The sequence below is a fragment of the Apteryx rowi genome, unplaced genomic scaffold, assembly GCF_003343035.1.
Source record: "Apteryx rowi isolate R43461 unplaced genomic scaffold, aptRow1 scaffold_49, whole genome shotgun sequence".
NCBI lineage: Eukaryota > Metazoa > Chordata > Aves > Apterygiformes > Apterygidae > Apteryx > Apteryx rowi.
Genome location: NW_020450749.1, coordinates 467,016 through 485,103, shown reverse-complemented (window position 1 = coordinate 485,103; position 18,088 = coordinate 467,016). Strand labels below are relative to the sequence as shown.

General features: G+C 38.5%; 1 protein-coding gene across 1 annotated transcript in view; it reads left to right on the top strand.

Annotated features, from left to right (window-relative positions):
- Window positions 1–18,088, top strand: part of ABCC8 (ATP binding cassette subfamily C member 8) — an 89,343-nt gene that overhangs the window by 59,253 nt on the left and 12,002 nt on the right. Inside the window, exons 19-29 of the mRNA XM_026078846.1 lie at window positions 2,150–2,248; window positions 3,064–3,148; window positions 4,379–4,459; window positions 6,196–6,333; window positions 8,725–8,850; window positions 9,550–9,649; window positions 10,267–10,514; window positions 11,445–11,605; window positions 12,766–12,835; window positions 13,565–13,722; window positions 14,946–15,038. Of these exons, the coding sequence (XP_025934631.1) occupies window positions 2,150–2,248; window positions 3,064–3,148; window positions 4,379–4,459; window positions 6,196–6,333; window positions 8,725–8,850; window positions 9,550–9,649; window positions 10,267–10,514; window positions 11,445–11,605; window positions 12,766–12,835; window positions 13,565–13,722; window positions 14,946–15,038 (1,359 nt within the window). The remainder of the gene's footprint in view (window positions 1–2,149; window positions 2,249–3,063; window positions 3,149–4,378; window positions 4,460–6,195; window positions 6,334–8,724; window positions 8,851–9,549; window positions 9,650–10,266; window positions 10,515–11,444; window positions 11,606–12,765; window positions 12,836–13,564; window positions 13,723–14,945; window positions 15,039–18,088) is intronic.

The window sequence follows — 18,088 nt, the reverse complement described above, 5'->3', positions numbered from 1 at the left end:
GCAGACAGTTACTTCCACCTGCAGAATAAATTCTTCCTAAGTCTTTGCCTGATAAGCCATTTGTTTGCATCAGGTCTTTTAAGTGTGAAATCTTAAGTAGGTTCAAGGCAGACTTCTAGAGAAAAAGTGTTCCAAGCTCCATTTAAGAATATTTTGTTCTCTAGATTTTTGGCCACATACTTCTCATGGTTGCAGTAAAGGTTTTGTTTGGCTGTGCCTGGTTACTCTAAGCAGCACTGTAGATTTGGTCAAGCACTTGCAAGCTCTTTGCTTCTCTCCAAATGCAGTCTGCCCAATATGTCATCTTAGTGTCAATTTGCATTTAAAATTAATTGAATTTAAGAGGACTGACTCCATTCTAAATTTGTAATGAATTTAAACAAGTTCATTGCAGTAATTAATTTTCACCAATGCCCTTAAAGCAGAATTTAAGCCAAACATGGATGGTGTTCACAGGCAGTGTGCTGGTTCTCAGTGGGGAGTGAATCTTACTGCTAATGCTTGTAACTTCACTGAAAGAAAGAAGACCATTTACAAAAGTTTTGAAAACTTTTATCCTAAAAGCTTTGCTATTATTTTTCTAAAAATAAATTAGAAGTAATTTTTCAATCACATTCAAAATTAATAGTGGCAAAGGTACAGTTTCAAGCAATAAAAAGGAAAGGAAGGGAGCACACGTTCATCTCAAAATGCTCTGAGCAATTTTTTCGCCAATCACTGGGATGTGATTTTCATACTAATCGAAAAAATGCTTTCTTCTTGAGGCAGACCTGAAGTCTCTTTGAATTAGATTTTGGCACTATGGGCTGGGTTCCTAAGGCCTTTTTGTTTTGCTTTGTTTCTGTTTCATTTTCCAGTAATGGAATTCATAAAGCATAATTAAATTCTAATGAACAATCAGGTTTTGGAGCTTGGAAGCTTGCTTGCAGGGTAGCATCTTCTGCTGCCCTACAGAACTGCATGTTCCTTCAGATCATCAGGGAAAATGAATCCTATAGTGACTTCTAAGCAAGCTCGGTGAAAGCCTGAAAAAAATGAGCTGGGCTAGTGACCTTAACTCCTGATTTAAAAGAAGGGAGGCGAGGGGGAAGGCACCTGGTTTATTCATCCTGTAGCTCATGATTTGAATTGCGTTTGTGGCCAGCTAGACTGCTGTAAAGGCTGTCTAGCAGGCAAAGGCCACGTTTGGGTGAGAGGCCAATTCTTTTATTGGATCAGCTGGAATAGCGGAAAGAAAACAGATATACTTTTAGGTATATGATCCCTTCTTTGGCCCTTTTCTGGAAAAAACATGATTTGCTGATGAGTTTGTCCACTTTTTCCAACAGTAGTGGTTGCTCTAATAAAAAATCTTGTCTCTCACAGCTCTGCCTTTTAGAGGCCTTTAGTGCATAATAGCCACAAAAGCACTACTGAATCATTAGCAGACAGATACTTCTGTTTGCAAATAATCCATATGAAATAAAATGTGCATGGTGAGATCCTGTTGGCCACTCACTAATAAATTGCCCCATTGATGGCCCATTATGGGGGCAATTCCACAAGAGGAAAATTAGCAGAGATTTCTTCCCTGTATTTTCTTCTACTGTTTTCAGATAGACATAGGAAAACTTTACCCATGGGGTCCTAATGGCCCTGGAGTTCTCTCTTTAAAGTGGGGAAAATAAATGGGGGGAAGAGGTTCCTTTGTGCATGTGTGTAGTTGTTACCGCTTTTGACACTTTAAATACATCTTTTTAGAAAATCACTTCTGAAATGTGATGCCTAAATAGTGATCTGATATACATTTTTGTAAGTCTCTCTAGTAAGAGCTGATACTTGGTTTCGATAATTTTCTTCTTGCCATCCGCACTGCTCAAGAAGCAGGTTTACTTGGACTAGCTTCTCCAAAACTCACCTCACAGCAGAAAATAGGGAACAAACTGAAATTCAAAAGAACAGACTCTTTAGTTAGGTGAACAGTAGCAGTGTTCTGTTGGGAATTTAACATCTCATATATTTCCTTGATGGGAAACCTATTGATTGTCCTAAAGAACAGAAATGAAAGGCTGCATTTCTGAAGAAATATTACCAGTTTCTTCCTTTAACAGAAAATTTATTTCCAGTAACCCCTATTGCACTGACATGCTGGGAACTCCTGTTTTTCTAGGAAAAGAGGATCAGTAGCATATGCATCACAGAAGCCTTGGTTGCTCAATGCCACAGTGGAAGAGAATATCACATTTGAAAGCCCCTTTAATAAGCAGAGGTAACAGCTTTCAGAACTGTTATATGCTTTATTCCCCTTTTAACTAAATACTGGCTGTTGCATGGGCCTCAGTTTACGCGTGGGTCCCCATCTCACTGGGGACATCTCACTCCAGTAACAAACATAAAACACCTACCTGAATATGACAGAAGACTCGGTGTTCTGCATGGCCTCCCCTTTGCTCATGTTTTCCCTGAAGAACACAAAAGACAGAGTTCGGTCTCACTTGACATTGGTGTAGAAGTGTTTTCATTTCCAAGGACCGTGTCCGTGCAGCGTGCAGTGTTATCTTCTTACACCTAATTGCCTAGTTAAACTGTCTTATTAGAATGACCTTAGCAGTTTGGAAGTGGGGATGTTTATTAAGATTCCAATATTAGGTATATCGTGAAGGATTAATGGCTCTCTTTTTATTCTGTTTGAAAGCTCACAAAATATTTTAAAGGATTTAAAAGTCATTGCTGTATTCCATCTTCCCCCTTCCCTGAAACAGGTCGGTGCTTTTGTGTTCACATAGAATAAGTTAAATGCTAAACAATGACAATATGCCTTGGAAGAACTTGTGCTCCTTTTGTCTGTTTTTAACTATTAAATATTTTTAATTGGGAAGCTGACCTAAGATGCTTTCTTAGCTGAAATGGTATTTACTTGGCTGTGATTGAAAGAGATCCCATTAGAACAATTAGTGGCTAACAAATACGTTTTTCCACTGTGTGATTTTTCCAGCTGGTTAATCTTTGTTCCTCTACAGGTAGGAAATGTGCTTCTTTAGCAGTATCTGTGTGGATTTTGTATTACCTTTTTTGTTTCCGCAGGTACAAAGCAGTAATTGATGCTTGTTCCCTCCAGCCTGATATTGACATTCTCCCTCATGGAGACCAAACCCAGATTGGAGAGAGGGTCAGTAAACAGGCTTCTATTTTTGTTTTAAATGTATAGAGGTTTTTTATTATTTTGTTGTGTTCTTAAAATCTTAGTGGTTATTTGGCAACAAAAGTAATCTTTGAGTTCAGTGTACTTTTGGGTCATTAGTCTGAAAGCTCATTGCTTGGTAAACATGGAAACACTGCCGTTCATGTGAGATGCAGTGGCTTAAATGTGCTGCTATCAGAATGTCTGACTAATTCTGTGGCCACTACCTCAGGTATCCTGGCTTCACAGTGCAAATCTTAGTTTCTCTAGGAGTAACATAAAAATAAATAATTCATGGATTTTAGAGCACTTTCACTTCAAAAATGGCAAGTGTTTAATAAACAGCAAATTAAGCTTTATCACATCCGGGAAAATTAGGGAATAGCAATAAAAGAAACTGAAGTCACAATTTCATTAACAGTTTACTCTGGCTTAAACTGGCACCGCTGCTGCTGCAAAGAAACCAAGGATATATTTCCATACCTAATCTATTTGTTTCCCCTCCACACCAGCTCTCAGGCTGATATTAGATGGATTAGTTCCCAACCCATTTCATGGTCTAGCGGAACAAATGTTTTTGTGACAGAAGGAGGGAAGCAGAGGGGAAGGAAAAAGTGGCAGGGAGAAGGTGAGATAGCCTCTTTTAGCAGCAGTATTGGCTTATGAGAGCTTGAAGCGTTTGTGAAACTGCAGTTTGACCACAGGAAGGATAAGTAACTTAGAGCAGGTTTGTAGCAAGACTAAGGACAGAAAACAGTAGTAACCAGGTAATGTTCATCTCAGTGTGGTCTGATAGGACATCTAACAGTTACTGATTACAGTAACTGTAGTACAGGTGTGGTATATGATGGAGCTAGTACGGTATGACAGCCCTGCTGAAAAATTATGGGTATAAAAAAACAGGAGAGAGCCAGACTCTTACGGCTAACTTCTAGTAGTTTAGGTATGCCTGCATAGTGTCTAGGCCACCACAAACCATTAAATGTTTCCCATCCCTCTGGTATGGATAGCATACAGTTCCTGACAGAGCGCTCTGGCTTTTCTAACAATTAGTCTGCAATATTCCCAGCTGAATTTCGGACCCATGCTTTCAAAAAGTTTCTCTGGGTTTCTATGTCAGGAAAGTATTTTCTGGGTAATCCAAGCAAAATATTCATATTCAGTATATGTTTTACAGTTGTGTTTTTCTTGTTTTCCCCCCCCCCCTTTCATCTCCAGGGTATTAATCTGTCTGGAGGGCAGCGCCAACGTATCAGTGTGGCGAGAGCACTTTACCAGCAGACAAATGTTGTATTCCTGGTGAGTAGGTGCCATTATGTCTATGCTGCGAAGAGAAGCACGGGATGCGAGCATTTAGAATATTTGATGAGTAATGCGCACACAGACAGACCATCAGGCTTCATTGAGCTAAATCAAATGTGCACTAGTTATTTTATATCAATTGTTAGCTAGCTGGTAAGAAGCACTTTGTAAACACTGCAGATAGATAGATATTAGGATACAAATTGAAATGCTGGTGCTTATCCTTTCTGTCTGTTGAAATTTCTTTTTGTACTTATTCTTGGTTGTTAGGCATTTCATAGTCTCAGCAGTATTTATAAAAATTCCTAAGATATCTCAGGCAAAAAATTAATGTTGTCCTGTGTCAAAGGTGTTTCCTTTCTGCAACAAACTAAGCTGTTTCCCCACCCTGAACTGTTCTTTGTGTATCCTGCCTCAGCTTCAACAGATGTGCTATGGGAAAAGGAGTGAGATCAGGCTCTTAAAACTTAGGTGGGAAAACAGATGCATCCGAGATGCACTCGTGGGTAGGCTTGCTGGCTCTTCCAACTAAGACCTTCCTTCTTAAGCTCAGTTTTCAAGGAGCTCTGAATCCAACTTAGTGCAGCCAGGCATGGCAGTTGCATGGGGTTAGAAAAGCTGTGCATGTTAGAAGTCATCCTTGAAATTTAGGAGATTACTGTGATTGACCTTTCCCCGTAACCGGGCTTCATAATAAATATGTGCTTGCTTCATGTGCAGGGCATTTCCAGACACTGAACAGAAAGCAGGAAGTACAGAGCGGTTGGGCCAAGTGTTGCAAGGCAGCAGAGCCAGTACTGGACTATAACTTGGTTTTTTTCTTCGTCACTTCACACCAGTGCTTTTGTGCAGGATACTCAATCATCTTCTAGTAGTAGCAAGTTCTCATATAGTTTGATAGTGTAAAAGCATCTACAAATAAATTTATTTTTCCAGTTACTAATCTTTCAAAAATAATCCAGAATCCTATATGTTAATACTTGAAAACATCCAGCTCTTTTAAGACTGATTTTGTAAACAAATGCTTATAAAACTTCTCTCACAGGAGTGTGTGTCTCATATTCAATAACCCTTCCTATTACCTAAACTTTTTGTGATATTTGCAGATATGAAAAAGTCATGTGATAATTCATGACATATTTCATTCTTCATTACATTCGTTCATTCAACGTTTTTTTTGTTGCATGTCAGAGCAGTCCTGTAGCATGAACTGACTTCTCCAGGTGTCTGATAATCAGTGCCTAATTATAACCATATATGGTGAGTGCTTTTTTTAATGAGCAGCTTAGCCTGACTCGACAGTGCAACATCATGTTCTCCAAAGTGACATTTACAGTGCCTAGGAGTGCAGCATTGCACACGGGGTGGCTCTGCGCAAACGAGGGGCCCAAAGGGATGATTAGGTCTGAGCCAGATCAGAGGAGCGTGTGAATGCAATGGTAGAGCTGACAAGATACATATTGCAGCATTGTCTTGAGTCTAAATAGAAACCACATACTGCACTTAGTCTATGAAATGCATCCTTTAAGAGAGGGGCAAGTCCCCCGAAAACTCAGGAAATCATAGCATTTACACAGCTAATATTACCATATGTTTGGCTGCTCTTTGCAAAGTGACAGTTCAGGCTTTATTGTTATCTAATTTAAGAAAGCCATTCCACAGCACACTTTTGATCTTCTGAGGATCATCTTCTTTTGATTGTCTATAGAGCTGACCTCTTTTCTTCATGATAGGATGATCCGTTTTCTGCACTGGATATCCACCTAAGTGACCATCTCATGCAAGAAGGGATCCTGAAAATGCTACGGGAAGACAAGCGGACCATTGTGCTGGTAACCCATAAGCTGCAATACCTGCCCCATGCGGACTGGGTAAGAAAGCCCTTCTCGCTTTTTCTGAGGAGGCAGGAGAGTGGCAGGAAAATGTCTTTTGCTACAAACAAGTTTCTCACTTCATCTCTTTTATCAAAGGGTAATTTAGTGAGAAGAGACATTATTCAGATTTTTCAAAAGTTATCAAGTGAGTTTGAGGTGCCATAGTTTTGAGTTTCCCATCTTAGGACAGCTAAATACATCTGTTTTTTTTTTGTAGAACAGATACTTAATACTCTCTTGAAAGCAGACTACATTTAAAATATGTTGAGTATCCAGAATCATTAATTACATTTCAAAATCTTGTTCTTTTTTTTATCTTAAAACAATGAAATGTTAGAGTAACATATTTGCTTTTGTCTGTGCTGTCACAGAAAAAGGTGCTTTTATGGATACTGAAGTGCACAGAAATATAAAGAATAAAACAGTATTTCTTTGCATTTAGTAGTAGTAGATAATGTATCAAGAACATTTTTGCCTTTTGTATTTTGGCAAAATTTTAAGAAATTCAATTCAATCATTCAATTGCTTTGCTAAGTTCCTCTGTTAAATCTTGTGGCTTGCAGACAAAATGAAGATATGCTTTCCTATAACAGTTTGCAATTGCAAATGTTAAAGATGAAGCAAGTCGTGGTAAGGAGGTTTGTTTAGTTTGAAATTTTTTAGTTCATTGGTTCATGCTGGCCTCGTGCTTACTTCTACAATTATCTGGCTGCAATATCATATGCCTTCTTGCCCACAGGGATTGATTACTGCAGTTAGTCTCCTAGCAGGGCTTCTCTGTCATCTGCAGCTTGCACAGGCTACAGCAGCACAGTTATTCTCTGGCCCAAGCAATAATCATATTTCAGCTGCTTTCTTTTCTTCATATTGGCTTCCTGTGAAGTTGCAGATAGACATTAATCTTGTTGTAGTCGTGTTTTTGATGGGAAACATTTATCCTTTACAATGTTTGCTGTGTCCTTGTCCCTCAGCTGTGCGCTGGTACCCTGAAAGATTACTGCTGTTCTCGCACAGGTCTGGTTTTGCTGTTAGTGTCTCTGAGGATACAGGAATTTTCTGCTTCCTTGCCCTCCCTCTGAGGGCTATCTTAGCTTCCCTTTTTAAACATATTGGCCTTTTTTTTTTCTTTTTTTTTTTTTTTAAATATACACAGCTATGGCCTCATATTTTTATAATCTCTTTCACTTCCTTTCCAATGTTGGACCCATTTCTAGGTGTTTGTGTTTTATGAGATACTTTATGGGAATTATATTATGCTTATTAGCTTCTAATTGGGTTTCAATAATGTTTTATGACATAATGTTCTGGTCCAAACAGCTTGCAGGACAGGAAGGAGCTGTATTAATTAAGTTTAATAATTATTTATTAAGAAATAGTTCACAGTCTTTTTCCCAAGCAAAGCTCTCATTAAACCTAAGTGAGTTTTACAGGATGCAGTGCAGCAGAAATATATATTCTTATTTATTAATAAATTTGAAGAAAAATATCATTTAAAGTATATATGTGATAACCCCCCCTAAATCTTCCTGGGAAAACCCTCAAAAGAATCGAGGACCCAGTCCAATTACGGGTTCTCTGAATGAAAGAAGATCCCTGTTTGTTTTCCTTTTCCTGGTGCAAATTCTTAACAAAAAATGGAATATATTTCTTGTTTCTTCTGTGGAAATTTCTGAGTTCCCAGGGAATGAGAAAAATAAAAGCACCATTAACTATTTTCTGATGTTGTTGCAATTCACATGCCTCGTTTTCCAGTTCTCCTTGTCAGACCTAAAGTTAAGGTAGCTATGTTATGTGCATAGTGTGGTTACATTGGTATTAACCTGGAAACCACACCCTTCAGGCTTTGTCCTGCATAGATACTTTTTTTTTTTCCTCCAATCTGTGTCCCTTATTTATGCTTTTAAAAGCTTTAGGGATACAAATTCCCTAGCTTTTCCTTATCAGGTTAGCAATATCAAACAGATGGTGGAGCCAGCATGCTCACATCTAATTGCCTGAATGGGGGCAAAATGTGCTGTGCGCAGTGTGTGGCTAAAAGCCTTTTCCTTTTAGAAAGGTAAGAGAACTCTAAAATCTTATCTTGCTAGTGATTTATATTGAGAAAGAGTAATGCACTGTCCTGTCAGCCGAAAGGGAGCCCGTTCTTCTTGATTACTTAAAAGCAACCTTCCTTTCTGAAAGTGTGAAAAGCAGTTTTTGGTTTTGCAGCATCTTGAGTAAAAGGGATAGAGTCAAGAGATAACTAGACTTTTTTTTAAGAGACAGATTGGTTCTCAGAAATAATTCTTTATTTAGAAAGAGGAGAAAATTCTGTCCAGGCATCACATGTATTTAAAATAAGTAAGGGTACATGACTGTGCCTCACCATTTGTGTTTCTAACTTTTTAGATAATTGCAATGAAAGATGGCTACATCCAAAGAGAAGGAACACTCAAGGACATTCAGAAATCAGAGACTGAGCTCTTTGAACACTGGAAAACACTAATGAATCGACAAGATCAAGAGCTGGAGAAGGTTTTTGATGGGCAGGGAATCAACATTTTCAAAAAATGTGACAAAGTATTTTTAGGTTGAAAGCATTAGGAAGAATTGACATGCTGTGTTATTTCTAACTTAGTATGAATGCATTATTATTGTTACCGTTATCATTATTATCTATTTATTTAAAGAAAATTCCTGCATCTGGACATCTCACACCTCAGTATTTTTGCCTCTGACCAATTCTCATTAGTGAAACCTTAAAATAATATTTTTGCCTAAGGAATGCTAAATGGAGCCATTTTAGTGGCAAAGAATTGGTAAAGTGCAGTACTGAAAACTGTCTATAAGTGTGCCTGAATTAACTCATTGCATTGGGTAAAAGTTTTTCAGGTGTACATAACTATGTATCAGGCTCTAAATCATTAACATATTTTCTTCGTAATAATATGAGACAGCAAGACTGAGAGATTAATCTTGTAGTTCTTCTTAATTCAGGGATATCTGTTAAGACTCCAAGATTCTGAAACAATTGAGATGGTATCCTGAAAATGATGTGAGTTATATGATTTAAGTGGGGATTTATACAGAGATAGTAAATCAATCATATGACTACCTGCTGTAAGATGCTCACTTTTTTTTCACTGATATCCTGACTGGAAACAAATTTTGTCACAGCTAGTAATTATTTGATTCATTCCTGAATTAAAAACACATGATCTGTCCCGTTTTTAGGAGACTATAATTGAAAGAAAAAGTGTTCTGGAAAGAACAAATCTCCGGAGGACTATGTACTCCCGGGAAGCTCTGCTGAAAGATGATGAAGATGATGAAGGTAAAAAGACATCTTTGGGCCCATTACCACTGCGTTACTATTTTACAGTTAAATTATACTAGAATGAATTAACATATTTCAGCGTGGCAAGAAAATCGTCATTCTTCAGGTGGGTTGTGATTCATAAGAGTGCTGCTTCCCTTTTGGTTACCTCTGGACTACAATGATTTCAAGCACTCAGAAGTCATAGCTTCCTGCAGACTTTCAAGTTATTTTTAAAATATTTGAACGCAATTTGATAATGAGAGAATGGATGAATTAATTTTGAATTATTTGTGCTGGGTGAGTCTTCAAACTTAACAATATCTTATCAGACTTATTTATGGCTTTACCTGGGAAAAAATTGCAGTTAATTTTTATCAAGCCACTGTTTATAAATTACAGAAACATGGCTGAAGACATTGACCGTTAGTGCTAAACTTTTTGATAACTTTTTACTGTGCTAAACATAATACTTAGGCATGCTATTACATGCATGTCTAAGCAGGTAGTTTTACCTTAAAACTGCTCTCTCCCTGGTATGGTAAGTCCTGTTTTGTAACTGCCGCTTGCCAGTTCCTACGAGAGGTGTGTAAGAGGAAGTCAGGACGTATGTACTTTTTCCTTGCCCATTGTAGAAGAAGCAACAGAAAGCGATGACGAGGACAACCTCTCGTCGGTGCTACATCAGAGAGCCAAGATGCCCTGGAGAGCCTGTGGGAAGTACCTCAGCGCAGCGGGAATCCTCCTCCTGCCGCTGCTGGTTCTGTCCCAGCTGCTGAAGCACACGGTGATGGTGGCCATCGACTACTGCCTGGCGCGCTGGACCTCCGATGCCATCGCGGCGAAGACGGAGCTAGAGCTGAGGAACTGCTCCGTGTGCAAGGTACATGACTTCCCGCTCACCAGCGTGCACTGATCTTCCCCGTCAACCTCTGCTTGAAGATTTGTACACAGTGTGCTCTATTTCTAGTATTAGAGCCGCTCCGGGGGGGTTGCAGGTTAATGTGTTTTCGGGTGTACAGTGCAATAAAGTAACAATTAGGTTTTGTACATTGTTGTTCTCCTTTTGCTATATTCCTAATCTCTTCATCATTTAGCTGATACACCTAGACCTGGGTCTAGCATTCTCACTGCAAGCAGGGCTTTCAGATTTTGCAACATATGGGAAACCCCAATATTTATGATGAACATACTATTTTGGTTAATTTTTGTGTGAATTCTGCATGTAACTGACCACAGTGTGACCTAGCAGGGTACTCTGTATGTACAAAGCAATAGTGGAAATATTTTAAAACTCATTATTTTATTTATGTGGATTTAGTAGCTAGAATTAATCCACGTGAATGGGCAGTTTACTTTTGATTTCACTGGAATCAGGCTTTCATCTCTGAAAAATACTTTACTGATGCTGACTTTTAGTACAAAATAATTATTTTAAAATAAGAAGTATTCTATCTTGTTCTCATTCAAAGAATAGACTCAACTGACAAAAGCATAATAAAGGCTTTGAAGACTTTTTTTTTCCTTCAAATAGAATTATCAGATGTGGGGATTTCTTCAACTTTTTACACTATTTTGTGATTTTAGATTTCTAATTTGTGTCTTATTTCCATTCATACACTCCCCACTCCAAAGCATAATTATCTGTGAACTAAGATGGTCAAGAAACATTGGCAATTTAGTTTAAGGAGGCTTTGAGAACGAAAAAAGGGTTTATTCCTTGCATTTTTTCAATTCTGTGTTTCTGTTTTACTACTAATTTTAAAATATAATTTACAATGAATAATTTTCTTTCTCTTTCTTTATTTCTTAGGATTTCAACCATTCTCCATATTCAAAAGTTTTCAGCATTCTCTGCTGTCTTGGGATTGTATTATGTCTTGTCACATCAATAGCAGTGGAGTGGACTGGCTTAAAAGTCACCAAAAAGCTGCACTCTTCATTACTAAATAAGATTATTTTGGCACCAATGAGGTATTCCTTTGATTATAATACAAACTGTGTACTGTAGCCATTCTGTATTCCTTATAGACAATCTTCTAGGTACAATTTTTATTATGAAATGGCTGTGAATCACATTTTTTAAAGCTTTATTGAAAATCACCAGCTGCCAAACTATTGAGAAATTTTTGAAAATAGTACTCGGGCTCCTTATATTCTTACATACTAGTTAAATGCCTCTTCTGTCTAACTGCAACTGTAGAGATTTACATCCTATAATGTTTTATTTCTCTTTGCTGTTTTTTTATTAAGGAGAAAACACAATTATTGATTAATAGGTTGCACAGTTTATACACAGAGAGCGTGCGTCATAATGTTAATCATTGAAAATATTTACTGTCAGGCAGTGATTGTGCAACGCAGGGAAGATAATGAGCTTAGCCAGGTATCATCACTGGCATCATTAGAGTACACTGGGATTGCACACATAGCAGTAAAGGCCTGTACTGTCATGAGTAACTTTTATTTCTAACACTGTTGCATGGAAGGAGAATCACAGCTTGATTCATGCCTGCAACTGTTGCTGAACTAGGAAAAATACCTTCTTAGTTTTAAGTTAACTATATTTGACCCAGTAAGTACAGAAAACCACAGTGGTTTTAGAAACTTTTTTTTTTAGAACAGAATTAGATATCAAGTTAAACGTAAGTTATAGAACAATTAACAATTACAAAGCAATAATGCCCTTTGTATTTTGCGTATGTATATGTAAAGGAGAGGCCTTTTAATATATTATGCAAATAATTGTTCTTAGTTTTGCATTTCTATTTCCAGAAAAATGAATATGATCATGCAACACTTGGGATTGAACTTTGTTTGCATTCTTCATGAACCAAAGTGTCCTTTGCAAATCTGAAAGGATTTTTTTAAATGCAGTTGTGTGATTTGCATAGCTTAGGCAGTAAAGGGAGTTGGGGAGGCATTTGCTGTTGCTGGGTTACAGTCAAGACAGCCTTTTTTTTTTTTCTGGAATGCAATAATTATGGAAAAATGACAAACGAGGACTTTTCCATGGTTGTTAGCTTATTCCCTTGTGTCTCTGGCACAGTCTCCAGCTTAAAGAAGATGAAGAAAAAGTTAAAACTATGTGATTGTCAACACTGTAATCTTTCTTATTCATTGTCTCATTTTAGATTTTTTGAAACTACACCTCTGGGTAGTATATTGAACAGATTTTCAGCCGACTGCAACACCATCGACCAGGTACTGAATAAACATATTGAAGCTCCAAAGATATCGTATTTTTCCATGTCTGAAAGACTGGATTATAATTTATTCTGTCATTTAGGTGCAGTTTACTGATGATCTGTAATTGTGAATATTATATCTATTTGCATCATGACTTGCTAGGTTCAGAATGAATTCCTTATCTTTAAATTCACGTTGAAAAATTGTTTGATTAAGATGCTATGCAACTGTAGTGAGTCTTGTCTAATTTTTTTCCTTCTTTTATAGAAAAGGGAAGAAAAAGTAGATCAATAGCAATATGCCTAAATTAAGGGTGTCCACATCTAATCAGAAAGTGGGTAAACCCATTCATGTGATGTCTATGAGAAATGGGCAAATGCTATTGCCCAAAACAGAAATGACTGAAATCCAGATTATCAGTATTTACTCCAGACTACATTGCTAGTGCCTAGGATAGATATGAACCCTGAAATTGTCTTTTTGCATCCTGTCTGTAATCCCCTGATGTGATGTACTCCGCAGTGCAGACATGAAGCTGCTGTGTAGAAATCCCTTCAGGCTTTCCCAAAACCTAGCAGTCAGTTCCAAAGCAGACCTACATGTTGAGCATTTCAAGTTCTCGTAATATTTTTCCTCATGTGACCTGACGAAAGGAACATGAAATAATGCTGGTTTTAACTTGATATGTTATGTATTTATTTCTCCAATTCTGTGTGTTTATTCCTCTTTATTTTATTTATCCAGCACATTCCTGCTACCCTGGAGTGCTTGAGTCGCTCTACCTTGCTGTGTGTATCTGCTCTTGCTGTCATTTCATACGTCACGCCGATGTTTCTCATTGCCCTGGTTCCCCTTGCAATCATGTGTTACTTCATACAGAAATACTTCCGAGTCGCATCACGGTAAGAGCGTAGACCAGTATCGTTCTGGCAATTGAAACATTCTCTGCAATGCATGATACAGTACTAGGGAGCGTATTGTTTAAATTCAGTGCTGTCAAAGCCGTGGCCTTGTCTGAACATGAGCCAAATCCACTAGAGTGAAAATGTAGCATTTTACAAGTGTCATTGTCTGCAGCTCTTCAGGCAGAACTTCTGGGAGTCATCAGCGGGGTTTCTGTCCATCATCAAAGTTTCTTAGATTTCACAGGACACAAAACAACAGCCTGATCCTGTCCTCCCAAAGGGCTGCATGCTGGGCACATCCAAGAAACGTGGTAACAGGACAGAACAGAAAAACTGGTGTCCACCCATCGGGGTAGGGATGGAAAGCTATAGAGCCAGGGAGAGGCCAGTGGTAGCTCTGCTGCCTGTTAAGGCTCCAGCATGCATTAACATACTCAGTTGTTCTGGATGCCTTTTAGTTTTTAACAAATTGAAAAATTTTAACCATGTCTGTGGCTTTCTCGTTCTAGAGTCATGCAGCTCCCCTCCCAGCGGTGCTCAAGAAAAGAAGTGTTGGCAGCAACACTCTGTGTTTGTCCCTTCGTGTAGACATTTCGGCATAGTCTTTGCAACCAGTTCTACTTCCTGCTGGAAGGAGCTGAGACTAAATAGAATTTCACTCCAGATAGGCTTCCACTGATCTGATGGTTAAACGTGAAAGCAGGAAGTGAGACCTAATGATCTCTGCAGACTCTCACTTAACTCCAGTGAATATATGGGTTATATTGCTAGCTCAGTATGAAGTTGTACTGTCATGTGGGGATGGAGAGGGGACAGAGAGGAAGTTGCATTCTGCCTTCTCTTTGGCTGGTGCTCTTATTTGCAGTATCCCAATACATTTGTATTCAGCTTAGAGCCTGAATGGCATTTAAATGAATAAACAATTCAGTATAAGAAATGGCAATATAGGAGAAAAGAAGATAAAGCCCATTCAGAGCTCCAACACTCTGTGTACTCAAATTTAAAGAGAAAAGTCCTGCTTGGAATCTCCTTCTTTCCCTGCTCAGACACCTGCAGGACTGCCTTGCAATCCATCTGAAGCCCTGTCTTTTATGCCTTACATATATATCCATTGTGCTAATGTTCCCTTTCAGTCCTGGGGTCTCTTTCAGGAGAAAAACTGCACAGGAAAACTGATTTTATTTATTTATTTATTTACTACTTTTCATAATTCTCTCCAGGGACCTGCAGCAGCTGGATGACAGCACTCAGCTACCATTACTTTCCCATTTTTCAGAGACTGTTGAAGGCCTAACCACCATCCGAGCTTTCAGGTATGGTTTTAAGAAAATATATTACCTCACTTTTGAATATCCGTATCTCTGATTCTGTTCTGCAAGCCTGCAGATATAAGTAATTGCCATTTGGATCACCTGGAAAATCCGGGTCCCCAAAGCACTGGTAAGGGGGGAACTCATAGCCAGTAAGGAACTTTAACCAAGAATTTTGTTACATGAAAGAGTTACTGTAGAAAAGCAAGATAATGTGTGTCAGCCGCCCTGCAGTAACTCTCCTCCCTCTCCCTCGGCAAATGTGATTTAAGAAACTAAATTAGCTTGCAATTACTGCAGTGTGCAGTATGGCAGACTATGCACTTGGACGGTTTCCATGGAACAACTAATACACAGTAACTTGTTATGCCAGAGTAATTTGTGTGTAAGTCGATGTCCTAGTAAGATAGACTGCGTGCTAGTAACTTCAGAGGATACAGTCGCACCTAAAGTTATTTATCAGGTTGCTAGCTGAAAACGTGCTTGTTTATGCAGGTTTTGAAAATATGCAACTTGGAGACATTCTTTCATCACCTGTTTTGATCCATTTTTCTGTCTACATAAGTGCCCAGGAACAGCCCAGGAATACGAGATAACGCGCCTGGGTTGTGTAACAGTGTGACTGCCGTGTCTGTAACACACGCAGAGGTACCAATAGAACCACTGCTGAGCTTACAGGCTGCCTTCCCTACACTAGTGCTATTCTTGTCTTTTCCTGGTTGTCTCAAATGTGGTCAACTGTCTTCCACACCCATCTCATCTAGATGTCTACACATTTTGCAAACTAAATATTATTGTTGGCATTCCACCTTTGAAACAGAAGTACTTATTCTTACACAACCTCAATCTACCATTGGAATTTTATAATAGTAATAATGTACAAAGTTATAGGGCTACATAATTATTTACTTTAAAGTTTGTTCCATACTTTTAGAGGAGAGGAAAAAAAAAAGAGATGAAAAGCATAGCCTGCATTTAATGATACCAGTACTTAAACTATTCTAAATAGGATATAAATAGCTCAATGAAAGAACAACCAGTTTAAGGTTTTCTATTTGACTGAAGATAGCTTCCTGAAGAGTGGTAGAACAGCATAGTTTTTTCCATTATTAATTACTGTTATTGGATATTTAATTTTTTTTAGCACCAACAGTGTTCTGTAGTTTGTGGCTATGTCTATGTTCACTTTAGGGAAATTCAATTTCTCTCTTAATCATTGCTTTTCTCACTTACCCATATAATCTTCTACTTTATCAAAAGGATTCGTAGGAGATTAGTGTTGTGAATTTTCAGGTGTTACTACAATAAATAATACTTAATGCCATCTAGCTGTTATTTTCAGTCATATGAAGCACTCCCACTTGATTCCCCTTGTCACCTTGAATTGACTCCCCTGTCAAAGGATCATATTTGTTGCCTCTTTTTTTTTTTTTTTAAAAATACTGCACTAACTCATGCGTCTGACCCAAAAAGAAATGTGCTCAGTGAGTTCTGTATTCCATCTGCCTGCCAGCCTCCCGCATCAGCTGGTAATGTAGCTATTTTTAGGACCGTGTAGCTTCTCAGCTGCCTAACATGCAGCAGGAGTGGAGTTCAGACTTGCTAGCTTGAGCATCCCTAAAAATAACACTAATTCAGGAATCCAGTCATATAGTTAGGAGGTGTCAGTTGTTCCTGGAGTGTCCTTACTCTCAGTAACTCTCTGTCCTGCACTTGCTCAGCATGCCTAAGGAAAGAAATGTACAAAAAATCCAGGGGGGAGATCAGAAAGACAGCTACTGTTGCAGCTATAAATACGTCTTCAGCAGAAGTCCTGGCCTGATTTATAGTTTGCAGGTGTTGTCTGGTGCTTCAGACAGCATTGGTGCTACTTAATCAATAAAAAGTAAATATAGTAAATATGAAGGTTTCTGCAAGGACTGAGCTGTATTCTGAGAAGCCTGGTAATTTGGGGACACTTTCTGAAGAGAAATTACGGTTTCTGCAGTTTGCCACCAACAGTGCTAACTTTGCATCCCCCTTCCACATACATATGCGTGCCTGACTCATGATGCATACCTCACACCTTCTAAGGCTTATCTGCCCCACGTAGCGCCTCACAGTATGGAGATATCAAGGCTGAATGTGATGCAATTAGTTGCAGAAGCAGTGCAGCCATCTCTGTATGGTATGGTGCCTCGGGTAATCAGTGCTGGGGAAAGACAGGGCTTACGAGCTTTGACGCTGCACGATGGTAGTGCTCGCTTTCAGGAATGACCCTTCTGGGCTATGCAAACGCACCAACGCGCTCAGAGCCAGTCCAGGGCATTAGGAACTAGTCTCCATTGCATATGGTAGATGTGCATGTTATGGATAAGTTGTGAACAGCTGAAATATTTCCACAGATTGGCAATTGGGCACTTTTTTCTTTTTCTCAAAAACATAAATGATTTATGTAAAGTAGTAACTTTATTATACTGTACTCATAAGGAGGATAAAGATGTTTTGTGGTGGACAAATTCTAAAGCTTCTCTAAACCATGTACTTAGTACTACTTAAAACATTGTCATATCTTTCTCTCATACCAGTGTAAGAAGAGCTGTGTTTTGTAAATAAGTAGTCATTGTTGCACCCATAATATTCTACAGATATAAGAAAGGCAAATTTTATAGGGAGAGATTATATATTTTGTTGAACTTACTAATGTAATAGAGGGGGAAAAAAAAGGGGGGGCAAACTCTTAAGTGCATAAACCAGGTCTTCAGGCCTTCAAGCTTCTATTACTACCCTGAAAAATGCTTTTGTGCCACCCTTCTCCTTTATTATTAGACATCATTATTGATCCACTTTATTGTTAACAACACATTAATTTATAGCTATCCAAATAAATGTGCCCAGGTAAAAGGGGTGAGTGGCTGACTTGTATGCTCGCCAAGATCCCAGTCTAGGTGTAGTGGGGGGTCCTCTTCCATAGCCACTGAGTTCGTTGCAGAGTTCATTCATGCAGCTATTTCTAATCATGAGTGTGAGTGAGAGCAGATCTACTATAATAAACTTGAAACAGACCTATTGCC